Below are 27,650 nucleotides of genomic sequence, written 5' to 3' on the forward strand. Positions count from 1 at the left end.
TTGAATTCTATCAATTACCAAGATTCCCCTGAGGGATCAATAGTCCAACTATTAAATTTGCTGCTGAGCTGTTGGTTCTGCCTGAGGCTGTTAGGTGAATAAGTGAAACCAGGTAAGTCAGAGGCGGGTGAGGTGAATCCAGGCCTCATCTTCCAGCAGTGGTGCTTTGAGCCTCTTATATGTGGCATAACACCTCCATCTAGTGGAGAATCAACATAACAGAAAACTACACTACTTTTTCAATGTTTTTGTATTTTTTATTATTTCTGTTCAGTGACTCCTGCCCCACAGCACACACACTGCCCAAGGAATTTTACAGGAAAACTTTGGGAGTTGAAGCAAAACTTCATGTGTTATTTGAATCAGTGATTTTAAAAGAAGGGTCACAGTAAAAGATTTCTCTCCTTCCATCATTTTGTCTGCACCTAGAGATAATAAAAATCATTCTTAAATAAAGTAAACAATGTTTTCTAGAGCTCTAATGTCTGGTGGTTGCAGGTATGATAAGGTGTGAGAAAGTTTGCTCTTGGTAATATTTAATCTCAAATTAGCTGATATGACAATTACCCCTGAAAAAGGTAAGTTGATTTCTACATTTTAAATAAAATTACTGTTGTCAGAAAATCAGAGTCGCAGTGAAACCACACAGGTGTAAGTGATTTCTATTTATTCCATTCTAGGTACTCAAAAGCAGCAGTGACATCCATTGCAACAGTCTTGGAGTTAATCAGTGTGTTCATCTCATTCAGCTGTCCGGGTTGTTTGTAGGAGGAGGTTCTGCAGTTGTTCTCTGGTAAGCACACAGCTGAAACACACCTGAAAGCAAACAAAGACAAGACAATTGTTTGTAAGAAAGTTAAGTAACACAGTAATATTAATTAAATGACATATCTATCGTTTTAAAGGAAATCCAGTAATTGTTATCAAAGAAAGGGAAAAGCACATTTTTGTCACAGTGGAAGTTGTGGATCATTGTTACTGGAGACATCACACACAGAGGCTTTCAATACTTTCAGTACTGTAAATCAAGAGAAGAGGAACCAAAAGCAAAAGCCATAGGTTCCTGTTTAATTAATTTATGCCTCTAGGCTGCTACTCAGTTGCACAGCCACTTAGACTGTGTGTGCACTCAGTGTATGTAAAGGTTTTCTTGTTGATCAGAAAATTGTGCAACAATAGATACTCTTAGTCCAGACTGCTGACCAATGTTTGCAGTTCCTGCAATCGTATGTGTAGATTATTTTCCTATATTTTCCTTTACATAAACAAAAATAATCCAACCATAAAGTGATACAAAAAAGAAACTGGTGCATACAAATTCACAAGAATGCAGCAAATTGTTTGATCCCCCGCATTCTCTACTTAATGTGTCCCTCCTATGCTGAAATGAAACCTATGTCTTTGTCCTGTAATTCACATATAAATTAATATTTTTACAAAATTAATTAATGAAACGTATAAATAAATACAGTTAATACCTGCTGCAAAAGCCAAAATGATGGCCACCCAGCCGATGATGTAGGACCAGGAAAAGCGCCAGTCCAAGAAGCGTTTGCCAAAGAAAGTGACGGTCACACCGGTGTAGATTGCCAAAGCCAGCAGAGCGAGAAAACCTGAGAGGGGAGGGTGAGAGGAAATGTTAAAAATCCTCTGAGTAAAACATGAAAATAAGCAGGCCAGGTACATGCAAGAAACACTAACCTGTATGGCCTCTAAACATATATTTAATGTGCACCACACTGCACTCTGCAAGGGTTGTCTGTCAAAGCATGGCACAGCTTTTTGACCTAAACTCTGGTTATCCAAAATACAAAAAGTATCCCTGATAACTCCAGTACATGGGAAATGGCCACCACAGCAATATGTTGCTTTCACTACAATTACTCTGTAATCTTATAATCACTCTGCCTCGAATAAACACAGTCAGGTTTATGTTCAGATGAACTAAATTGAACAAGACTGCCCAGTAAATTTAAAGACCAGTCTCTCAAGTGTGTGTTACCTGACAGGACCAGGGCGATGCCGCCTGTCCGGACCCTCCTGTTCTTGGTACCATTTGTGAAGGCGCTCAGGCCGAGCACCACGCCAGCGAAGCAGCTCAGCACCGCCAGCAGCATGAAGGCTCTTGTGGCATCCCAGAAGGCTGTACATAAAAAGGTCAGGACCACAAACACATCAACACACAAATTAATACAAGAGAATGAATGCAGACATTATCAACAAATTGTTTATTGTTTTCTCGATGGGCCGGTTTGATATTATATCAGTCTTTCGATTTCCTATTTACATTAGATTCTGAAAGAGTAATTTGCTAGCAAAGACAAAGTCTGCAAGCTTGACGTTGTCTTGTCCAGATCAAAGTGATTATGGTTAACTGAAACTAGGTGTGAAGAACATTTTAGTTAACTGAAATAAAATAAAAAAGTAGGCTACAGAAAAAAATGCATTAATTGACACAATATTTGTAAATTTATAGAAACTAACAAACTAACCAAAATAAAAAATATCAAGAAATGTATTTAGTTTTAGTCTTTGTCAATTTGAATAACTAAAATTGAAAAATAAAAAACAATGAAAAACAATAAATTAGAATAACTGTGGTCCAGATGCCGCCTCTCAAATACTCACCTACAGTTATGGTGTGGGCATGGCATTTGTGGTTAATACAGAACCTCCAAAGCCCCTGATTGGCAGAGCTGCCCGAGTATCGATACTGCATCCAGAAGTCTGTTGCCGTAGAAACGATGAGCAGCACGAGGGCAGCCACGCCGCAGAGCGTGCCGCCTCCTGCCAAAGTATACAGCATCGTGGAGAAGCTGGGGGAAGCTCTGTCCTCCTAAGCATTCAGCAGCTGTTCAGGGGACAGAGGACAGAGTCATTTAGACCTCAAACACACACTCGCTCATGTCCCGAATGGATGCCTCAGCATCTGTTCTTCAAACTTACTGACAGCCAACTGCTTTAAAAGTTCTCTCTGAGGCTGCAACAGGCCCAAAATTATACATCATTATCTGTGGCTGCTCACGATAAAGTTAACAAAGTTTCCTTGCCAGTTCAACGTTCCAGTATTCTACCCTCTCTCCCATCTTTCCACATGTGAATCAGGCACCTAACCTGATGTAGTTCGGAGTAGCGTCATGACAGAACTCATTTAGCTTCTTGAGATGTGGTACAGGTCTAAATCAGAGGCATCTGTGATAGCTTCACTGACCTGCTGCAAACCTGCTGTCTCTTTTAAAGTATCTGACCAGGTTTAAATGCCAATACCAATAATGAACTTTCACTGGTATCTTAATAACTATAAATCTGAAAAACCACAAACAGAACAACTTGGAATTAAGAAAAAGGACCAAATAAACATAAAATGCTGCCCATAAAACTGAAGAATGAAAACGATCTTCAGTGTGTTCTAAAAAAAATTACCAACCAAATATTTGCCGATAGCAATACAGACGAATATAGCTGTGCAAGGCCAGTATTGGTCAGTCGATATATGGCTTTGACTCATACAAAAATAATCCCTCCCAGTCATCCCCCACGAGCCACCAGGAGTGTGTGGTGCCTGCATCTACAGAAACCCCGCCCTCCACCTGTACTCTCTTATTTTCTCATTATTTTGTTCTTCTCAGGATGCTTTACAAGTCCAAAACGTTAGTATTTGACATCCTGGGAATGAGACTCAACAATCAACTATATTCCTGGTTTGTTTCCAAACAGCAACTGACGAATCCTACTGGACTCTACCTTTAAAAAACATCATACATGCCCATGCATTAGACAAGAAGGTGAAGGCCAGTCTTTAGTGATTCAGTCAAATTGGTCATAGCCAGCAAAGCACCTGAGCCAAACCGCTGTATGACAAAAAGCTTGCCTATCAGGCAGTTCAGAGCCATTGTTCACCACTAATTCCCCTCTATGCACCACAACCTAACCTTTCAACACCGAGCAACTGAATTGTCAGCAGTGTCTCCCTCTGTCACACAGCCAGCACACCAATGAATTCATACACACCGATTTCAACCAGTGTGCTCCTCGCTGCAGCGCTTAAAAACCTGCAAATTCCAGAATCTCATCCCTATTAGACCTGCACAGCTGACTCCTGAATGTAGGTCTATCTGGTGATATAGTTTGTCAAGCAACGTGAAAAAAATCAGGTCCCCAGGCCCAGCTGTAAAAGATCCTCTCCCTAGACAGAGGTCTCCAAACTTCACGTCCTGTTTCTTTGTAGTCCCGCTTGTTCTCCAAAGGCAGGTTCTCAGTCGTTGGTTTGCTTTTAAACCCTTCAAAGAAAGCAGTGTCTCCCTGTAAAAACAGATTCTGTCTAAGTCCAAGTTTTTTTTCTGATACCTCTGGTTTGGCTGGTGTCTCTCCAGGGTTGCTGCAGGCTCTAACAGTGTGCCTATCCTTTTTAAGCCCTGTACCCCTGGCTCGCATTGTCCGCCTCACAAAAGAGGGAATGATCGAGCGCAGCATGTGAGTTATGGTAAATCCCCCCCCCCTTGCTCACTTGTCTGCAGTTACCTCTATCACCCACTTTCCCTGCACTTTGTCCATCTCTGTGCATGATTTCTTCTCATTCCTCAGCTTCTTTTTTTTTGCACTTCCTCTCTCCATGTTTCATCGAAAGTAGCTGATCATACCTGGCACCATGGCAGTAAATGCATCACTCTTTTCTGTCAGAGGCCATGAGCAACGCCCAACCCCCACAGTTTAGCCACGCCAGTGATGGGAGCGTGCAGTCATTTGCAGGCCTCCTATGCAAAACTAACATGGACTGGTGCCTTGAGCAGAAAGTAAGCTTGTGTCCATCCTGAGCCTTGCAAATGTTGCTGATGCAGTGGCATTGATACATGTGCATCCGCATCTACATGTATACATGCAGAGGACTGTGTGTGTTGCCCTAACATGCATTCAAAGCAAACTAGCAGTGTTTCCACCTAAAATACCCCCGAAATTTTAGTCTCAGGAACTACTTTTCATGGAACTGAAAGGTTCCTCCAGCCCATTCTTGTCACGTTGAGTTTTCTCTACAGTGTAAAGACCCGCAAATTAGGCAAACCAAGTGGAAATATTCAGCACTCGAAGTTCCACTCCCAAACCTCCTGTACTTTGGGAAAGTACTACCCCCCAGTAGGGACTTTTTAGAACCTGATTTAGACCTTAGTCTCTGCAGTGGAACCTTTTGGAGTTCTTCTAAAACCATGCTTCCACCCAGGATACCCAGAAGATGTGGTCACAGGAACTACCTTTCAAGGACCCAAAGGGTTCTTTCAGCCCATTGTTGTTTTTTCGCCTCAGTCCAAAGACCCCCGATAATTAGGCAAGATATTTGGTGCATGAAAACATGACAGCTGTTTTTACATGTCATATTTCCATGCAACTATATGACAGGAATGATGTCGTATAAAACAATGGACAGGCATCATTATATGTGCACTCATCCAATCACAAATGTTCAATGCCGCAAGCCCCACCCCCAAGGTTCTGGTAGTACTGCGAAGTACTGTCCTCCCTGAACATGGTAGGGAAACTAAAAAAACACACACACATTTAATTTTCATTTTAGTTTGTGTGTTCTATTTGGCAAAACAACACACACAAGTGTGATGGCACTTTGTAGCTTTATTCCATCAGTTAACTTACAGCTCTAAAATGTAACTTAAAAATAGCTTTATTTATTCAAAAGCAAGAACAACATGTGTTATTAGACAGCCACTATTTTATTATTTTAACAGTTTGAAAACCATTGACGTCTTAGCATTTCCATCATTACACATTTGTGTACACAAACATTGTTTAAAACCACAGAGGTTTCAAAATGCCACCAAAAATGTCACATTGTGAGCCACAGATAATGTAAAATATGATGCATAACAGGAATAATAGGATAACCTATGACATACATTCTCTCTCAAACCCTCTCCTCTCTCATATCCATCAGATTTCTGCATAGGTGTTCAGTAAAAGTGAAGATTAAATCAGATCCTTATTTGTAAAAGTTAAAGATGTGACCAGATTTGTCATTTCACATTTTGCAGTGCAGCAGCATTCCTCTCTTTAAAGTGCCTCATGAGCATCGTCTTGACTTGTCTTGACTGCCAACACTTTTTGTCGCTACATATGGAAGACAGATGCCGTCATTCTGAGCCTGTTTGCAATATATTTCATTTTTAAGTTTACTCTACAGCCCTTCACCTCCTCAGGACTTTTGTTCTCATGAATCCAGACTCATCATCTTTGTTTTAAAAAACATTGTTTTGGGGGCAACGACTACAAACCTCATTTTTAATGTGACATGAGAAGCTGATCAGTGACTGAGCTTTTACCACAACCACTCTTATTTCTCCTCACCTGATCACTTTTTACAGCTGCACAAAGCTTTGTTTTTACTGTGCTCATCTTTTGAACCACAGTGAACTGACACATGTGGCTCTGCTTGAATCCACAAAAAACAGTTTCTAAAACTTTAGACCCAAAACATCCATTTAGTTTGTCTGGAACACAACAATTAGATGACATTTATTGTCTGAGACACATTTACAAATTACTGAAATTCCAAACCTGAACATTTGTGTATTTTTATCATGTGTGTAATGCACTAATTACTCTCACTTTTTCAATAGTAACAGACAGGGAAAAACATTTTGGAAATTTATATACGTGTGCACAAATGCCATTGGGTGATCATTTTCTGCATTACAGTGACATTACAAGAATTTACAGATGACGAGGCATATGAGAAAATACCAAAATAAAGCTGCAAATAAATAAATAAATCTCTCAATCAATCCTCACATGCAAAAAATCTCTACAAAAGTTACAAAAAGGCACATTATGATATGCATAACCAAACATGGCTTCTTTCGACAACATAGAGGCCAGCTCACTGCTTCCTATAGAAACAGCAGTACTTTATGTTGCATCACCTTCTAAAGTGACCTTCTCTGCCTGATATCAGACATTATGGTCGACTGATTACACTCCTGTTTCACTTCAGTCGAGCCGGTGAAGTGGGACGACTCAAAGGTCTGGACCCGGGCAATCAAGTCGCTGACTAAACTGTGGTTTGGCATTGTGAGAAAAGAAACTAATGTAAAGGTGTGCTTGCAGTGAACTTTACTCATGGCTTTCAATAAACGCATTATCAGTCATCTAACTCCACCCTTGTACGGTTAATCTTAATGCGCTACTTACAAAAGCCAAAAGCAGAAAGGGATTAAGTAAACACACACACACCCTAAACAGGTACTGAACCTCTCACAAATTTGGATAGAAACATTAAAGGGTAATTCCAGTATTTTTTTTAAACCTAGGCCCTTTTTTTAAACATATTTGGGGATCTAAATGATAAATAGGCAGGGACACTAATATTTCTAAGCACCGCCCCTGTGAGCCACAAAGCCCCTGCATTTGGTGGCCAAAGTAGAGTTTTGGTGGTTCAAATGGAAACTTATGTGAAAAAAATTCAGAAAAGACAATTTAATACGACTTAACACAGCCTCCCTAAATGTGACAGTTATGTTGTCCACTTTTTCCATGAATCGTGATGTGATTTCCTGATGGCATTACATGGCAATGGTAATTACATAACATTTTTGGATGTATCATATTCGAGCCACTTAAACTCTTGCTTTGATTCACTCCTAAATTGTCACAGCCTTTTTGTTTTTTCACAGTTTTTGTGTTTCTGGTTCTTCTAAAAAGTTTAAGTACGCTTAGTAAACCAACACTTCAGTAGCCTCACCCTATCTGTAGCTCCAGTAGATCGCCTCAGCAGGCAGCCATGAAACAGGCTGCTGTAGATGCAACGTAATCTTTGTTGTCACACACTTATAATAACACAATAACAATCTGAGCCTGTCAGTGGCAAAAACAATTTTTGTGGACGTGCCTTGATGAGGATTACGCTGCAGCTCATCTCAAGGCAGGCAGCTGAGGTGATCTACTAAACCAATTCCAAAACATGTTGTACTTATTAGTCAGACAGACCTTGAATTATGTAAAAATAGGACCCAGGTTTAAAAATACTGGAATAATCCCTTCACACTAAAATTCCATGTTATCTCTTTTATGGCATTCACAAAATGTTCTGATTAGTCTCCTTTAATTTGTTAGTTACACTCAAATTGTAAAGCCAAATACAAACACATATTGTCAGATTGCTGCATTTTCTTGCACACACACACTCACAGACATACACAGTAGTATGTAAACACACACACAACTAAGACTGTCAACTTTAAAGTGACCTTGAAAACATGTGTCACACAATTTATACACACACACACAACACACTCACACAGTTAACTAAACAAAACTGAGCAGCACATAAACAGCTCGATGCTCACGCGCACACACACACACACACACCCTGCAGCAGCTCCCATGCTGGGACGTCTGCGGTCACTGTGTTCTTGTGCTTCCTGCTACTGCTCTTGTCACCCAGTGTTTCTCTTGTGAACAGCTCAGGGGCCTGGAGCCCAGAGGACAACAGTTCGATCTGCAGAGGAGGACAGGAAGGTCCGGTCATGGGGGTGCCACCTGCACTGGATCACCTTGTCCCAGTGCTCCCCTGCCACTGTCTGAGGGAGGGGCTTTGTCAGGTCGCCTGAAGTCAAAGAAAAGAAAAAAAATGTCACAGAGGAAAAGTATATGACTCTTTTCAACAGTAACACTTGTGTATTTTGTTACACATACTGCACAGTACTGCAATTTATTTTGTTTCTACCTTGAAGGTCACTGATGATGATTTTGTTGTCGTAGGAGCCAGTGAGGAGATGATGAGCTCCAGGCGAGAAGCGCACTGAGCGAATGTCACTGCCGTGGGGGCGGCACGTCTGGACTATACGGCCTCCTCTGATGTCATACAACATGCAGGTACTGTCCTCCTGACCAGTTGCCAGCAGACGGCCGCTGGGATCCACCGCCACCGAAGCTACTGCACTTCCTGTGGGTCACAGAGAGGTAAAAGCTGAGGTACATGCAGTGACTGGCTGCAGCTTAAAACTGCCTGCCTACTATTTGTTTTTTGTTAATCAAGATTTAAAGTCAACAGCAAAAAATTCAGGATTTATCTCACAGAGTGGTGCAGGGATGATGTGTTTTTTGTAGGCTAATGGAAGTTAGCACCACTGTGGTTCCCTCAACAAAAAGCCAATGGGATTTTTCCATTGGATTGGATTTTGGATTAGTGCAGAATATAAATCCTATAGCAAACGAAAGTTTATGATAAGTTAGACGTTTTGTTCAACAAGATAATCTTCACAAGTAAACACACTCATGATTTTTGAAGCCTAAATGTGATTGCTGTAAGTAAAAAGCTCACCTTAGACTAGCAAAAACTACACCACAGTTACATGACTTTGATATCACCACCACAAAGTGAAAAATTTCAGCACGATGATCTTCAAAGTTCCCAACAACCCCTGTAGTGTCATTATGCTACAGACATGTTAAAGCTTCAAAATTCATGAGCGGGGCATTTACTTACGTATTTTGTCATAGAACAAAATGTGAAAATCTCTTAAGCTTGGTCAACCACAGACCCCCAAACCCATTCAAAAAAAAAACACTAACTTCTAAATGAGGGAACTGGATGTACAAAAATGCCAATTCATTTCTGGGTTTTAAAGGATTATTTCTCACGATTGTGACTCACCTGAGCCATGCAGAGTTGTGCCCACCACACGGACACAGCTGGGCACACGCAGGTCCCAGAACCGGACTGTCTTGTCTTGGGAGCCAGACGCAATCATCCAGCCTCCCCACGTGTAAAGAGTCAGAATGTGACCTGTTCAAACAAAGCAGTGATGTCTTAAGCACTGTACATGCTGTCATCTTTACCTTGTTCTACTGAGTTCTTGTGTTTACAGCCCCATTTATGTGATTCTAAATATCTTGTGGACCTGTTCCTAAGAGCTCATTGGTTTCTCATTAGATAAGTAACTTTGTGACACAGAATGTATCAGAATTTAATGATGTATGTTGATGATCTTCCAACTGATTTCAGAACCCTTGAGTTTCCTCATGATACCACATGTCACATGTGCAGGACACGAGTTGCCGCGCACATACCAGTGTGTCCACTCAGTGCGTGGAGGCCCTGTCCTCTCTGACAGTCTGTAGTGTAGATGTTGCAGTCTCCGGCCCCGGCACTGATCAATATGGATCCTCCACTTTCTGGGCCCTCCATGAAGGCCAGGTCCCTGATGGTGCCATCATGCATGCTGAACTCCAGGTCTGGGCCTGAAGCAGAGACACACATTTGGGGTGGAAACACAGAGTTACGTAAACATCAGAAGATATAAATATTCTTAATGAAACTATTTTTCTTGTTTTTAAAACACCAGTGAGTTTTACCAAATTACCAAAGAGGTAGAAGAATGCTCATAGGTAAAACAGTACCTGTGGCATTGCAGCTGTCTGCATTGAAAGGCAGGACTTTGACATATTTATCGTTGGAGCCAGTAGCCAGCAGCTGTCCGCAGTGACTCCAGGCCACGCAGTAGATTGAGCCCTTGTGATGTTTGTTCCTCCTGAATCTAACCACTGGCTGCTTGACTGCACCAGAACCACTGAATGAACAGAGACAGACAGACAAAGAAGTGTGAAGGAAGTTATAAAAGAACCGTGGAGAAAATTTGCAATCTGGATTTAAATTTTTTGCCTCTTTTTTGTTCAAACGTCCTAATTTTCTGCCAGCATTTCTCTGCAAAAAACATGTTTTTGTCCATCTTCTCACAAAATGCAGATAGTCTTTGGCAAATAAATTTAATCAAAAATGCTCACAAGATGCAAAAATCCCCAATTAATCATGTGCACATTTACTTTAATCCCCATACAGCCAGAATAAGTTAAATTATGCACCTTTTAGCTGTCAGCTTTTTCTGTGCATGAACAAACATTGGTAACATTTTCTATAAAACCACTGCTCATTTTTCCAGTACATACATAATCTATCATCTTGTAAGATTATCTCATTGTTTGGATTTGTAGGTGCCTGTGAACGGTTTGTACCTGGTGGTCAGTGTTTCTGGGTAGGCACAGACTCTCAGGGTTTTTGAGTTGGAGCCGACAGCGTAGAGAGCTCCAGAGGGATGGAAGGCCACTGCACGCACCGCCTGTGTGTCCTCAAGCTGGTTCACTTTAACAAACTGTGTTTTGGACTTGCCCGGCTGTACAAGATGAGAAAAATAAGCTTTTGACATTTGATCAACGTGTACATCAACATAGATTTTAAAAACGCAAATACCATGCAGGGTAACCTTTAGAAAACAGGCCAAACAAGCGTCTATCAAAGTTTTTAATGAAGCTTTGAATTTCTGTTGTCATATTTTATGACATCATTGGAATGAAGTGATTCATTGAATTAAATCTTTTTTTTGTTATTATTATTTTTATTGAGCTGCCATAGATTTTTTGTGATTATACAAATGTATCCCTTTGTGTGTTGCAAGCAGGAGACCAAAATTGTTTACCTCAGTGAAAATGTGTTTTTTTTTTCGAAACACTTAACACCAACAAATATGAATTAAAGCAGAATATTTCAATAGACAAAAGCATGTTGTGAACTTTTCTCAATAAATTTTGACTTTTGGACTTTACAACACTTTGGAGCTATTGGAAATGTTTGAATTATATGAATCAGAAATATTTCTACACAGTCACCCATAGAATCTAATACAATACTAGTAATATTTATCTGCAACTGTGCAGAAATACTGGGTTGAATACTGGAATTAATAAAAATGCAAGAAAAAAAAAGCTGTGTGTCATTCGAATGTTGGTTTTGAATTTGATAGTCAGTGATATGAATGAAGATCCAAGACTTCAAAATATTTGGTACAGCCCTAGAATGCACAATAGAAGACACACCTGACCTACTAATACTAAGATAAGTATGAAACTAATATAAAAATGAGCAGTTTGCTGTACCTCTTGTGAGCTTCGTGTCGCAGAGCAGCCAGAATCATCTTGTACTGTGTGACCTCTGATCCTCTCAGCACTGACAATAAAAATGCACACACAGACACAGACACACACACGTAGAAAGGTTAATTCATTCTACGTATTTTTTGTAGAAAGAATTATATTTATTTTGTACACTACTGTTACTTTATAATAACTCCTTTACATAACACATGAATGTATATCTGCTTACTGATCAATATTAAATCAAATAAACTGTTTTAATTTTTGCTCCAGAGTTTAAAGATAGGAAGTCAACATCAAATTACTGAATTATGATTTTGATTTAATATCCTGTAAAAGCTGAAGTCAGTATGACACTCAGCAGGCTCTTACCTCTGACTGGCAGGAACCGGGGACTCGCCGAGAGAAGGCAAGCTGCGACCCCCAGTCTTTAATGGGGTGCTGCTGACCCCACCACCTGGCTTGTCCCTTGGCGGCCCGGTGTCCGGGGTGTGGCGGGTGTCGGTAGTTCTGGGACTGGAGGTGCTGAGGTTCCCCGTCAGTCCGTTCCACTGCTGGCCCAGATGTGACATCACCTCGTCCCCTCTGTGATCGATGCCCACATTCATCTCCTCCAACTTCTGAATGGATCTAGACAACAACAAGACCTCTTGTCTCAAGACAGTAGCACTCAGACTGTGTTTCATTCATTAAAAATCACAAACCATGACCTCCTCTACCTGCTGAGGAAGGTCTCCGTGAGGTTGTTTTGGGCTCCGTCCTGCGGCTTCACTCCTCCTTCCAGCAGCATCTGCTGGTAAAGCTGCCTCTGTTGCTGCTTCTGCTCCAGATGCTGCTGCACGCGGAGACGCTGTCTGTAATACTCCTGGATATGCTCTGTGGAGTCAAGACGCTGGACAGACACACGCACACAGTGAGTCAACATTAAAGGGATAGATCAGATTATTTTAAGTGAGGCTGTATGAGGTACTTATTGATAGTCGGTGTATTACCTACAGTAGATCCCTGTCAGAAGATGTAGAAAACTCAAGCAATATTTTGGCAGAATTTGTCTGAGCTGAACAGGCTCTCTAAGCTGGATGACAGAATATTTTAGTATTGCCTTTTAGTAATCTCTGCTTCAACACTTGCCAAACGCGCAAGACCACACACACTAGATTATAATAGACAAACTCTCTCCCAAGAGCCACTACTGACGACTCTTCAGCTCCCAAGGCCTCGTCCTCCATCATCCATCCCATAAAAAGTTTTCAAGGACCTCATCATATCCAGCGGGTCTACAGTATATTCCCCTTCATCTCTCTCACCACTTTTCACGCACACACAAACATGCACGCACACACACACACACACAAAACAATCCAATCTCGAGCTACTTTGCTCCTCTAGATGGGACCTAGGATGCATAAAGATGAGCGATGATGGAAACAGCGGGCCATCTTGGGTGTGACCGCACATCAAACCAGATTATGTGCCTCCAGAGTCCATGACCTCCACCCTCTTCACTGAGGCAGGGGGCAGGAGGATGCTGGGGCCCCTCGGACAGTCGTGGTGGAGAATTGGGGAAGGATTTATGAGGTGTTGTAGGTGTGGAGACGAGATGGTTCAGGGGTTCAGGGGGAATCTATTTTGAATCTCTTAAATCTGGAGTTACGACTGTGGAGCGAAGACAGACTGAAAATCTCACTTTGACTTTGACTCGAGTGACCAGACAGTCGACCGTGGTTGTTTCTTTTTACGAGTTATGAAACCAATTCAGCCTGAGCAACAAGAGGTGAGACGCTCAACTCTTCCACATCTGAAATGTTTATCACTGACCTATGTAAAGTCTGTAATGTACCACACCGCACATACAGTAAGGCACTGCTTATAGTCTGCAGCTGTTATTACCTCATTTGTTTCTGTGCTGCAGGGTGGCCCACCATCTTTTCCAGGGGTCAGAGGGGTGCGTGTGGTGTTGGGTCCATCCAGCCCTTGTGGGTGTTTCCTACAGTTAAGAAAACATACATTTACGTATATGAAACTCTAAGATAATACTGTATGTAGGAAATAAAAAGAAACTGGTAGCTTGCAAAGCTATGCTTTCAAAGTCACTTCCTGACTTCACACTGGAAGAAGTTTAACTCCAGCAAAGCTACCCTACTGAGAAATCTAGTTTGGTTAGGCTAATTAAAGCTAGTTGAAAAAAGTAGTTTTACTTTGTTATTCCTTGGAAAGTGCAAGGAATGTCAAGTTTGGTTTTGTATACAATAAAATATAAACTCATTCCTCTCTATTTGTGCCCCAGAAATATTTGTAGTTTCAGTAGTCAACTACACATATGGGGAAAAAAGTCATTTTAGTACTTGAATCACTATGCAAATGTAAATAAAATTGAATTACCAGCAAGGTAGTCCAAAATGTAGTTAAAGATTTAATTATATGTAGTTCACTAGACCTCAACATTGGAAGTAGTATTATGAAATACTGTGTAGGTGACCATTTTCTTTCTTAATGTTTTAGTTTTTAGGAAAACATCAGTAACAAAGTAACATTTTGTTTAGAGCTGTTTGTTTGTTTTTTTGCATATTTGATTAATTGTAATCATGAATTAAGTTGTATATCCTTCTGTAAGACAAATTTCTGTTAAGGATGAGAAAAGTAAACTTTTGTCCTGAATTCTAAATGGCACTTTTTTTTTCTTTTAGTATGTACTGCAGCTGTATGTACTGCTTTATACAGTATGCATACATTTGGAACAAACTGCTTCCTCATAAAATAGCATCTTGAACTTTGACCCTCCTGCTCATACACCCTTCACAAAGGATTGTGGGTCAGTATAGCCAGAAAAGCATGCTGGCTTGCACACTGCAAAATGCAACCGGAAGCAGCAGGACATCCTGGTATTTTTGGTATACTGCATTTGACATACTATGTATTGGGACATATAATGTTTTTTCTGCCTAAACAGTGTGGTAGTATGGATATTCAAAGGCACAGTTAGTCTTTATCATTGATGGTGGTGATCTCATTTGTGCCTGAGTTGCATCCAGCAGGTGGAGCCACAGAGAGCCTGGCAGAATCCAACAGACTGACAAACTACTCAGTTTACAGTAGAGGACAGTGTTTTTCATTTGATGCCTCATGCGTCTCCACTTAGTGGAAGATACTTTAATGGACTTGAAAACACATCTTGCCTTACTTCCTAAGTGTTTTCACCAAACATATTTCATACTACACTGTCCCTGTGATGTGTTAGCTTCTTATATAGCTGAAACAGACAGAAAAGAGGGAGGGGGGGTGACATTCAGCAGAGGGCTGCAGGTCAGATATGAGCCTGGATCACTGCAGAGGACTTCAGCCTCAGCACATGGGGTGTATGCTCTACAAAGTGAGCTACCAACCAGGACATCCCAGAATCAGCTTCTTATACTGTATCTGGTGCTGCCCTGTTCTGTTCTGCAGAGCAAGCACAAGTGGGACAAGAACACAGCAAAAAAAAGGGAGGCAAGAGTCTTTTAGGTCCCTTGACGCTGTTATAAGGGCAGAGGTCACTGTGCTTAGTCCACAGTGGAGAAACTGAGGCTGCAGTAAAGGCCAAGTAAGCCATCAAGACCCAAGTAAAATGACATTTAATTAACTGTAAGAACCTCCCCTTTAGTCCACATCAGTTTACTTTTCATAAGGAAAAGTACCTACATTTTACACCCTTAATTTATTATAAGCCTCAGTACTATGATTTTTAATAATGAGTCATTAGTTGAAGGCTTTAGATTATACTGCATCCATTAACACTCAGCTGCAGTTTATTATGCCTTGTGCAGCACTGTAGGAAATGACAGATGAGGCAGTATATCTCTGTTAAAGCAGGGCTGATGGGATTAATGGAGCTACAGATTGTGTCACACAACAAGATCTATCACTGGGTTTAATACCTAAGGTTGCACATGTACATCATGCTAAGAGAGAGAGAGAGAGCCTGGTAAGAACGCTCCAGGAAAGACTGAAAATTAAATCCATTTTACATCAAGGGAATTTCAGTAGAACAGTCTCAATGTAAGTCAGGATTTCTAGAAGGGCCCGAACTAATACAGATGACTGCTAAATATTTCAAAACATCAAATCATCAGGTCAAGATGTATTTTTTATGGGTTTGAGTATAATTGTGAGTATAACAAATATATAAGAATATTATGTCATAATATTGAGCATAAGTGTAGTTCAGTATCTCTTTTGATTTAATTTGATTAAAGTACGCTACATATACAGTACTGTGTATATTAACACTGAGACAAGAAAATCTGGTATTTACACAAGTAACATCTGCTAAATTGCAATAAATTCATGTTGGGTTTTTTTATGCAGGGTTTTTGCAAGTTTCAACAAGTTAAATGTAAGACTTAAGACCTTTTAAAGGCCATTGTGAATGTTTTTAAGACCTCTTTCAAAAAAAAGCAATAAGAAAGGAAAATCGGAGTCTCAGAATTACAACGTTCAGCTGAACATGACTACAAAGAACTGTGTACGCAATAGTAATGGTAGCAGTGGTAGTTATTGGTTTAGTGTTGGGTTTGTTTTGTTGTTGTAACACTGTGAACAAAACATTTTTTTTTTCCCCAAAACCACATTTAAAACAAGACTTAATTAATTTAAGTCTTCTTCTTAATAAAAGTAACACTAACAATTTATGTTTGGATTAACTTGTTAAAAAAAATCATATTTAAGGCATTTTGAAGCCTAATATTCAGACTATTAGATTATGGACTTTTTGAAAGCTGCAGAAACCCTGTTACATGTTTTAAGACTCAGATGACAGAGGCTTGTGAAATTTAATTGTCAGAAGAGGCAATAATCACAGGAAAGTATATGACCAAATATTTATAGAAGAATTTAAAATGTGTTCATGCTACAGAGGAAAATTTGTTTTGCAGTGATACATGCATACATTAGTTTTGTTTTTTTTTTAAGCAAATGTATGGTATGCTTTGACATGTGCTGTTGACTGCTGCAGACATCTGTAGCATTATACTCCACGCAGGTGTGCTTCAGGTGTTTGACTCTTACCTTTCCGGTGAATCGTCCTGTTGATGCACATTATTCTCCACAAGGCTCCGACTGAGGGCAGACTTCATGTTCGCCTCCATGCCTCTTTTGTCCTGGGCTGCCAGACCGTGGGACAAGCCGTCCAAAGCTGGGTTGAGGGATCTAGACATGTAGGTGTCCGCCGAATGAGGCCTCTGACGGAAGGGTGAGGTAGGGCGGGGGGACAGGCGGTTGATTAGCGGGGTGAGGAGGTCGGCGTAGCCGGCTTTGCTGGGCTTCACCAAGCGGTCCACGTGGATGTTGAGGGTCTTTTGCTGGAAGGCGCAAGAGAAGGCACCTGGAGAGAGGTTCTGCAGCCAGGAGAGCAGCGACAAGTCCAGTTCATCACAGCCATTCCCACAAAGCAAATCCACCCCGAGCAGCACCTCCCCCTCTGTGATCTCTTCACCAGTGGCTTTACTCTAGAAAACAGAAACAGAGCATCAACTGTAGGTGAAGTTATTTTTTTGATGATTTTGAAACAAATGTAACAGTGCAATTAGACCAACTACGTCTTAAAATTTTCTCTGTAAGCTTTCAAAGATTCAACTTGATTTCTAAGGTCAACAGGGTCCTTATATTAAAATGTCTTTTAATGGATTTTCAAGTATCTCTACATGTTTGGAGAGGTAGCATTAGGTTTGACCATTTTAAAGGGATCAGGGTTTTTTTTTTGAAGTGGTGTCATATGAGGCACTTAGCCATAATGATAATGATGATCAGCTGTGCCTGTTATTTGGGCATGGATATTAAAAAGGATCAAGAGGGAAACTTGCTTGGTGTCACTCGATGGGCAGCTAACATGGGAGAAACAGTGACAGTGGTAGTGGAAAAAAAGATCTGTCTAAGCTGAAAAGAGCTCAGAATAAAACTGCAAGACTTGCACTGGTCTGCCCATCAGGATGAGGCCGAGGACAGGGAGACTGCATGCCACTACTCATGACTCAGAGTAGAAGAGAGATTGACATGTAAACTAATGAGTTTCTTTAGGAATATCTGTTGTAGTAAACAACCTAATTGTCTGTACTCACAAACTAGGGGTTATCTAATTAAACAAAAACTAACAAAACTAACTAACTAAAACAACTGACAAACTTAGACATGTCTGGAGCATGTGTATACACACTGATGCATTTTACATGTATAACTGTCTAATTTTATATGTTATGTTTCGTTTCTATCTCAGTGGAAACTAATGGGGATCCGAATTAAAAAAATAAAGATATCCACAGTAACCCTTGAAAACACTAAGTCACATTTACATCGATACTTAAACTGATAGAGATTTTTAAGGTGGCTAAAATATGTTATGCTGCTAACCCTTTCCACAGGAATAAATTGCTTAGTTCACGTGGCAGTACTCCTGTTTGCCTCCTCACACTGGGGGTAAGTTCACCGCCATCTACTCTACAGTAGGTAACACACTAAGTATGGATAAGTAGCTCATACAACCCCACTTTTAAAACCTGAACTATGCCTTTAATAGCCACTGACCTTTCCTTGTAGCCCTTTTAATTCTTTGGGTGTCACGTTACCTGGCAGAACTCGACACAGCACTCATAAAGGATCCCTTTGATGAGCAGCTGGAAGAGGCGGTTGCCGCTCGCCCTGAAGCCGGCCTCGCTCAGCTTCCTGTCCGCAGGGATGAACTCAGCCACCATCGCGCAGGCTTCCTCAAAGCAGTGGACACGTGCCGTGCTTGGGTTCCAGTCTTTGAACTCTGCGTGGTGGGTGAGGCGCGGCAGGGTGAGGAGGAGACACAGCTTGCTGTAGTCCTCCTTGGTCGGGCAGTACTCCTCCAGACTGTGGAGACACTTGACGGCCTCCTGCATGGTGAGCTCCAGCTGGAGGTGACAGAAAATTCAGAGAGGGCAGGTGAGTATAAGGGTGTTAAGATGCTTTTTCTGAATCTGAATCCCACATGGGGAAATCCATTTGTCAGGCTGCAGCTGTAACTTAGCTTGGACTGAAGGGGATGGTTACTGTCCTGTAAGATTTTTTTTAACGTTTTGGAGGAAGAGTTTGATGTTCAGGCTGGTGGCAGTTTCCCGGTCAATACATATAATTTCCCTCCTATGTCCTGATTTGTAGCTGGAGCTTGGCTTGGTCCTTTTTGTGCATTTTACTGAAGACCAGAAGACCAAGACCGAAAGAAATAACACTCAACATTTGTAAAACCAGGCTGTTTACATTTAAATTATTAAGTTTACATAGAAAGTTCAGTGTCAGCACTTTTTCTACTGTCTTCTGAAGTGGCACACTCCTCAAAGATAAGTTTATTTATTTTTTTAATGACAAGGTATTTGTATGTAGTGAACAATTCCACTGTTTCACTGTTGATCTTTGATTTTTGTTTTGGCAGTGTGGTTTTGTACCTTCTAAAATTGACTGACATCTCATTTGTTTTCTATTAGTTTCAATCCAGAAAATTGTTGTCTCCTCTGCAAAAGCACCACAAGAATCCTGACTGGGTTGCAGGAAGCCCACTTATTGTGGTGTCATCACTCAGAAAATGTGTGTGATTGGTTCAGGGCTCTGCAGGCATCTGTGTGCAATGTGTAGATAGCAGCTATGCTCATTGTCCTGCTCATGGATATGACAAAATTGAACAACTCTTAATCCACTCGATCAGCAGAGAGTTGACTCCAATATCAGAAGCTTGCACACAATGCATCCTGGTACATGTAGGCACTGCTGGCATGCCTCCACGAGGAGGAGAATACTTTTTGGTCAATATAGCATGCGCTGAGGAAAGTATTGCTTCAACTCACTGCATTGAACGTTGACTGAAAAGTGACATATTTTCCCTTTAAGGATGGCAGCTAGTAAAACCTGCTATGAAACCTGGCTTAAAGAGCTGTCAACAAACCTGACAATCTTATTTATCTGGATCAAAATGGAAAGCTCATGTGGCCCACGCAAATTTTTAAGAAGCTTCATATTCACACAGATGTTTATCATCTCAATTCAATCAAAAGCTTCTCCTGCTGACCACTGAGCAGTTTAAATGGAGCAGAGAGATATTAGGTATCCATGCTCAAGGGCATTTTGAGTGTATCTGGTTTCCCAGCTAGCGGCCTTGCACAGCAGTTGTGAGTCCAATTTGATAACCAATAGGCCACTGTACTTCAATTGATTGATTGATTTTATTTGACAATAAAAATGTTGTGAGCTCCTTGTACAATTTATCCAAAATTGTCAAGACTAACACAAGAAAGTTAGTGTTCTTACCTCCATTGTCGTCCCTGATGGAAACGTAATGAGCTGACCTTTGCTCATCTTGTCTAGTCAGATTGTTTTCAAATTGCCAATACTCAAATTAATCTCCTAATTATATATTTACGTACATTCTGAGGGTCTTCAGCAGCAGACATGGCGTTATTTACACACAGAGCTTCCAGAAACTTCTGCTTCAGAACGATGTAGCGGAACCTGGAAACAAATCTCATGATTAATAAAGATACTGAACTGATGAACCCTCATGTGACATTTCATGGGTTGAATCATTTTAATAAACTTGTCATTTGCTAAAATGGGACAGCTGAGTTTAAACACATCCATCATTTGTGTTAAATGCTTGTTGGTTGGTGAGAAACAGAGGCTGTCAGTAATATGACATGATGAGGCCAACACAGTGCTGGGACTTGACCTCATTTTGCTCCCCACCAGTCTCCTGCTTTACTGGCAAATCCAACTCAGTCACCACTGAAGGGAAACATCCTCAGTACAATACCTCATATTATATTTGAAATATCAACAAACAAGCAATACAACTGAATTTAAATTCAGGCAATTTCCAGCTGCAGACATCTTATAACTCTTAACTCAAAAACTGAGCTTCAGTTTGACTCATAATGCCTCAACAATAAATCAAAACCACTTTGCTTGTCCCTTTAAATATCTTTCACAAGCTACAGATGACAGCTATGGTCAGCAAAGGGTTAACGTAATCAGTTAGATTAAGTTATCCCAAGTTATTTCTCTCACCTTTTCTTGTCAAACTTCTCCATTCCTTCCAGAGGTTGAATGAACTGCATCACTTCCTCCCACTGCCCATCTAGAACGAGTTGCCTGTTGAAAGCAGCAAATGAACAGTTTGATGGTGCTTTCCCCTGGTTCAGTTAGATGAACAGAGGCTCGCGAAAGTTGTCAGTCGAACTGAGTGCGCTTGAAAAACTGGGTCTCAGTTCGCTGTCAAGGTGACACTGATGCAGTTTGTGTTGTGATAGCAAACAAGCCGACCACAATTTATGACAGCAGAAATGTGATTTTAGCATGATTTCAAAGGCTAAACTACCTGTTAATCAAGAAATCTGTTCAGGAGGCAATCTTATAATTGATCTATACAGGCCATGCATATATTTATGCAAATAATTTGGCAACCATGCTAACAAGCGTGCACGTTGGCGTGGGTATTTTCCCTGATTAATAGGACAAAAGCCGTTAAAACTGCTGTGCTTGTATCCTACTCTGTTTGCTTTGTCAGTTCATTAAAAGTCCATTAAAATGGTCCATTAAAAAGTGTGTGACAGTGATTCCACAGTAATAAGCCAGAATCATTACTGTACAAGATGCCTCCTTTTGTCCTGCCTCTACTTGTTAGTCATTATTCATAACACGCAGTTGATTTGCAGTCTAATAATGCTAACAATCCTTATGATCTGTAATTTCTTTGTGAACTCTCTGTGGCATGAAAGAATAGAAATATACACATTAGAAGCACTAAAATGCAGCATGAAGTTCTGTCAGTCAGAATTTGATTTCTCCATGTGGATTCTGATGATGCAGGATGACAATCACCAAAACTGTCCAATCAATCAAAGTCAGAGAGAAGAAGAACCAGACCAGAACTAAAATGCAACAATTTCTATTTTTTCCCCTTGGTTTGGACCACATGAACTGAACTACAGGTGTGAAAACATCATGAGAGGCCTCTGAAAACCCTGTTTGCATCACAGTGGTGCAGACAGCCCCAACAATCTAAAATAGGATGACACAAGCAACAGGCCAGACAAAAGTAATGAAACCTAAGAAAATAGAGGGGTGGAAACATGCACCTGTGGAGGCTGAGACAAATACGCTAAGAAATACTGGTGCCTCTTGCACAGCTCTGCACATATCTGTAAAACTGAAAGTCTAATTTTCTTTTTTAGTACACTATGGCCTTATCCTGTTCTGCAATGTGACTCTGCTGCACAGTCATACCTGAGGAAGAGCATGTCATCAGAGTAGAGTCCATTAATAACGCCGCTCTCCTTCTCTAAGGCCAGCATGCTGATGTGCAGCTTCCTGGAGCTGAGAAAGTCCAGGATCACCTTGATCACCTCGGCCTCCTTGATGCTGATTGTCTCCTCTGCTGTCATGATTACAGGTCTGTGGTGGCAGCTTACTGCTGGCTGGAGGACAGACAAGAGGGAAGAGGAGATGGACATGAAGAAAAATGCTTATTCTAATGGTTCTTAGCCTGAATACAAAGAGTTTCATTCTAGTTTCTTTCAGTTGCTTTGGCTCAATTCTTGAATGACTTTTTTCAAATCTATGAACAATTTTCTTTCTTTCTTTTTTTTTTTATTATTAACAGATTTGACTTTCTTATTCATTCACACAAATTGCATGTTTTTTTTGCAACATTTGTGCAAAACAGTTTGCACAGCACAGTTCTGGTTGATGTTTTTGTTGTTGTAGCCTAACTGATTTTACATGAAAGTCTTTCTGTTTACTTTCCATTTTGGTGGCACTGGCCAATTTACTGACAGAATAACTGGGTTTTAAAGCACAAATAAAATGTTTTAGGTTAGTGACTACCTTTTGCAGACATGCAACAGAGTTGTGATGTTCTGTGAAACAATTCTGACAGCTGCCAGTTTATGGATTACACAATGATGGACTGTTTCAAAAAGTAAGCCAGTGAAAAGATAAAAGATAAATAGACCCTACATCACTTAAATTGCACGATGTTACACTCAAAAACAGGTTAAATTGATTTCTTGGACCAACAAAGATTTTGTCACTTGGTGGTGTCTGTGTGATCACAGTGTCATACTTAAGGACAATCATTTTAAATTGCAGAAATCTCAGATGTCTATAATATGCAGCCTGTTGTTGCCTGGCCCAAAGCCTATATTTAAAGATTATGGAGATGTTGACTTTGATATGCAGCACTTAATAAACAGCATTATCTGTCACTGTGTGGACAGAGATGTTTGAGGAATGAGAGGAGATGGTGCACAGACTGCTCAAAAGATCAATGTTAATGATGTAAACACTGACAAATACTCATCCATGCTTCTATTCCACACTGATGTCCCCTGGTTTACACACTGAAGACCAGATGAAATTTACTCCTGCAGGCCTTCTAGTGTTTTGATTTGCTCAGTATCAACACTAGCCTGATGCTTTAAATGTCACTTCTTATCAACTCTTGTACAGGAGTTTCTGGTTTGTCTGTGCCTCTCAATAGTCCCTTCAATAAGTGGGCTCTCTGGTATGTTTTCAACTCCTTTGGCACAGCACATCCAAACATCCCCAAAAAAACTCAGATCTTTAGTCCTAGGAAGTACTTTTCAAGGAAGTCTTGAGACCTTCAAGTAGGCAAATTAGTCTGCTCATGTACAGAAAATCGATAGTTGTTATATTTGCATGCAACTATACAACAATTAATGCTCGCAAGATTTTGTCCTCAGCATAAATGCTCAATAAGGCATGGACTTTGTACTTGATCCATCTGTGTTATGTTTTCTTCTGTAACTTTATATTGATGTGTAAATTGATGCAAAATGAACAAAACACAAACTGGTGAGCAGCTGCAGACTTTTAAAAATAGTGGCTAAAATGAATTGTTGCAAATACTTGAGACATGTTCAACACTGCAAGCCTCCCCTCCAAAGTTCCTGTACCAGTGTGACCTCAAGTCAGGTCAGTGGAAACCATCACTGGACCAAAGAACATTTTTTTCTAATGCCAAAAATAACTCCAAATATCCAATCATTCGTAATCAATGAGCTGAGTTTGTCTGTGTTTCATGCACACTATGTTCAAACGTTTAGGAAAGGTGGCACAGTTTATTTTTGACCTTCTCCTTGTAATCGCACATTCCCATTAAACCTTAGTCCCTACAGAGAAAACACACAGAGTTCCTCAAAAAGGTTCCTGCGAAAACGAAAGTTCCTGCATCGAAAGCACAGCTTCAGTTTAACAGTAGGTTTAAAATGATCTTACATGTTGCTGTAGCATCCCCACCAACCTAGAAATGATGGAGAAACAACAACAAAAACATACTGGGTGTAAAGTACACTTACTTTACTTGCACCAAGCCAAGGATAACAGTATGTTGCTGTATATTAGCAGTCTGTTTGAAGTGATCACATATGATGTATATGTAAAAGACCTTACTGCACCCTAATATTCTTTTCCTATATGGTCTGTTAATATCTACTTGTTATGATGCAGCTCTTTAGTGTCGGGCAGTAAATGGTTAATGACAGCAACATCACATAGGCAGCTATACCAAGACATAAAGGAGAGGTCTTTCATTTTGCATGATCCCTTCGCATGTTAGTGCAGTAAAGAGCCGAGGGAGCAGTGATGCCTCTGGGTGTCTGTGTGTCTGTGTGTCTGTGCTGGAGGCAGACAGAGCAGCCGGTGACACCGCCCTGTTCCTCCCTGCCTCCACACAGTAACAACATCCAGCAGCTCTGGTCCTCCTGCATGTGACAGCAGCAGGTCTGCGGCCCAAACCTGACAGCCTCAGCACTTTTATCTGCGCTCACACACACTTCGTTTACCGGAGCCTGACGGCACAGAGCGCGCACACACATTACCACACACACACACACCCGTGCAGCAGAACAAACAGAGGCTAATATAAATCATTTTTCAGGATAACGTTCAAGACTACGCCGGTGTTCGAGGCTAACACGCCGCCGTGAATCCGTGCCAACTCCTCACCTGTCAGTCTGCGCAAACAACACGCCGCATTAACGCCGCTCCGGTCCGTCTGCAGTCTCCAAAATGTGACGGCGTGTACGAAGAGGAGCGCAGGAGCGGCCGTTTGGATGTTCAACCCCAGCCAGTGTTTGCAGAGAGGTCACTTCTTCTGCTGTCTTCTTTCTTGTACACAGCTCGCGGTTGCCATGCGGACGCAGCCGCAAACCACCAATCAGCTGCAGCGGTGACGCCTCGTGGTCACACCTACAACACAGCGACTAAAACTTCCATCCTCATGTTTCTACATTATTCTCGGGTGATAGAGGTGAACTTGAAAATCTTAAGAAAGATTTACCAAACGAACGACTTCTAAAGACCACAATTTTTCTGGTTTCCACTGAGAAAATCGGAATCGGTTTTTGTTATCAATATTCTTTCTTATTAGGTAAATTCTTTGCACACAAATGCAGACACTTTAAAACTAAACCCCGTCTAAACCACATGAAGAATGAGTTAGAACTGCTTTGATATGTGTAAATTAATTTGATATAAGCCCTGCTACTTTAATTTGATTTTTCATATTTCTTTATTTCTTTATTTTATTTGATTATATGTATCATTTTGTTCTTGTTTATAAGCAGATTTATTTCACTTTAAATTTTATTTTTGATGTTTGTCTAGTCCATGCTTAACCAAGAAGTGCCTTGTTGTTTTGTTCAAATAATAAAACAGCTGAATCTAGACCAGAGGTTGGAACTGTTTCACAATAAATGCATCATGTCTTTTGGTGCACTGGTGCTCCTCTATGTAGCTTTTTATTTTATTTCACCCAGATTAACATGGAGCAAAAAGTCTGCCATAGAACCCCTCTGCAAAACAGGACAATAATACTCAGTAATATGCAGGAACAGTCCTAGATTATGTTGTATATTTGAGGTACAAAATCCTTAACAATTCTGCAGTAATCAAAATTTGACAACAACTGACCTCCAGTGAACCTGAGGGTCTGGAGCCCTGGACTCAGCTTTGCCTTATTGCTAATTGTTGGCCCAACTACATGTTTGATTTTATTGACAAGTGGTAATTCAGATCTCAGTGTTAACACCATGATAACTGTAGATCCAAATCAATGATATTAAGAATGACTGTACCTTTGAATAGCTGCCTCGGTCATTTAAAATGACAATATCGCCATATTAGCTTCCTAGTTTTTACCAAATACAAGTAACATGTAGCCAAGGTCCATTCTTTGCTCAAAGATATAGTATTTTTTTTTCTATTCCTGTGTGGATTTATGCATTGTGAGCTTGTAAAGGACCTGATAAAGGACCAGTGTACAAGATTCAGAGGGATTTATTGAAAATAACATCCATAAATATGTTTTCATTTCTGTATAATCACCACTATAGAGGGTGTGAACAAATCAAACACTGGCTCTATACGCTTTTCACGAGTTTCATGGCCACCATTGGTTCTCCTACATGGCTGGAAGGGGAGGGTGAGACAAATTGTGGCTATCTCTGCTAGATACCACTAAATACACAAGTCCTTTGATCTTACGAGATTGCTTTGTCTAAAATTAAGTGTTGAATGTTACAATTTTCTCCAGCTCAATGAGATTTAGGACTGAGGTTAGACAACTAGCACTCACCAAGGGTTAAGGTTAGGGTTTGTCTTTCTAAAATGTCTACTGTAAAAATTATTATTAATAATATGAATACATAATTATATAACAAATAACATAAATAATATAAATAACAAATAAACAAATAAATGACTGTTTCCATTATTATGCATGTTGAAAGATGTGACACTCCATTACCTCTTTAATAATAAAGTATACATTTTTTGAATAATTAAAACATAAATGCTGAGGCCATGCTTAGTTTTATTAAATGCAAAAAAGAAAAACAAAACAAAAACAAAACAAAAATGAAACTACATGTTCAGCAATAATGTTGAATGACAGCACAGCGTCTGACAAACAAAACAAAGTCATCATAGTGAATAGGTATGAGCTCACATGAACACACTGTACAATATCATTACAGTTTAAATAATCATTTACCTCGGACCTTTGGCCTTAACCAGCCAAAAGCAGGTGGACAGAGCTTCTGTGGACGAATCCTTTCAATAGACAACAGAGAAGCATGTCTTCACTCTGTCACACTTGATTACATTTTCAAAGACATGTACATGCTCTCTTTTGGTCATAAATATACCCCCCAGCTGAAAACAAAGCACCATGTCAGCAGATGTTGTTTTTGTTGGAAATCGTACCTGCGAATGGTGTTGATGTTGGCATTCAGTGGCAAAAAGAACATGATACTGACACCAATGAAACTCTGTGGCGAGTCTCTACCCGTATGCAGCAATAAGGATATTCTGCCTTGCATTATTTTGTGAATCTCATTCTCCTCATAATAGGAAAAAACAGAATTCTAACAAAATTACTGTATTTCTGGCCTATTTAGGATATGTTGCATCTATAGACAACAGACTAATATGCTGCTAATATGTCACATAATGTAATATTAGTTTGGGTCAACATACAGTTGTGTTATGTAAGGGCAACAGACACAACAATAGTAACAGTGTGGCTATTTTAATGAATACTAGCTGTGATGTCTGGCTTTTTTTTTTTAAAAAAGCAGAGCAACTGATTTTTAACTAATCAGCAATCTAATCTTTGTATATGCACTATGTTTACTGCATTCGGTGTGTGGTGGATG

At 40.3% G+C, this 27,650-nt stretch overlaps 2 protein-coding genes and 1 long non-coding RNA gene across 5 annotated transcripts; 1 reads left to right on the forward strand and 2 right to left on the reverse strand.

The window, feature by feature from the left end:
* Positions 1-652: 652 nt before the first annotated feature.
* On the reverse strand, positions 653-4,444 carry lim2.2 (lens intrinsic membrane protein 2.2). 3 transcript variants are annotated; one of them, XM_084723223.1, is made up of 5 exons: positions 4,348-4,444; positions 2,629-2,851; positions 2,003-2,143; positions 1,479-1,613; positions 653-816 (listed from the first exon to the last, which is right to left on the reverse strand). In XM_084723223.1, the coding sequence occupies exons 2-5, from the start codon at positions 2,804-2,806 to the stop codon at positions 746-748; spliced, it is 525 nt and encodes a 174-aa protein (XP_084579349.1). In that variant the 5' UTR covers positions 2,807-2,851; positions 4,348-4,444; the 3' UTR covers positions 653-745. The 3 variants fall into 3 exon arrangements, with proteins under 3 accessions (XP_084579349.1, XP_084579350.1, XP_084579351.1); XM_084723224.1 differs by lacking the exon at positions 4,348-4,444 and adding an exon at positions 4,012-4,213; XM_084723225.1 differs by lacking the exon at positions 4,348-4,444 and adding an exon at positions 3,745-3,834.
* Positions 2,037-8,892, forward strand: LOC146324016 (uncharacterized). The gene is made up of 3 exons (XR_014771212.1): positions 2,037-2,157; positions 8,465-8,648; positions 8,764-8,892. It is a non-coding gene; the product is annotated as an uncharacterized LOC146324016 (long non-coding RNA).
* On the reverse strand, positions 8,352-25,132 carry LOC146324017 (WD repeat-containing protein 47-like). The gene is made up of 16 exons (XM_084723222.1): positions 24,940-25,132; positions 22,198-22,388; positions 20,980-21,063; positions 20,340-20,424; positions 18,528-18,836; positions 16,975-17,414; positions 13,822-13,918; positions 12,651-12,823; positions 12,304-12,561; positions 11,935-12,004; positions 11,017-11,174; positions 10,405-10,574; positions 10,075-10,245; positions 9,659-9,790; positions 8,729-8,947; positions 8,352-8,608 (listed from the first exon to the last, which is right to left on the reverse strand). Exons 2-16 carry the CDS (start codon positions 22,353-22,355, stop codon positions 8,466-8,468), a joined length of 2,667 nt encoding a protein of 888 aa, XP_084579348.1. The 5' UTR covers positions 22,356-22,388; positions 24,940-25,132; the 3' UTR covers positions 8,352-8,465.
* Positions 25,133-27,650: the final 2,518 nt, after the last annotated feature.

Source organism: Lutjanus erythropterus, chromosome 7, assembly GCF_056507025.1.
Source record: "Lutjanus erythropterus isolate fLutEry1 chromosome 7, fLutEry1.hap2, whole genome shotgun sequence".
Classification (NCBI taxonomy): Eukaryota; Metazoa; Chordata; class Actinopteri; order Lutjaniformes; family Lutjanidae; genus Lutjanus; species Lutjanus erythropterus.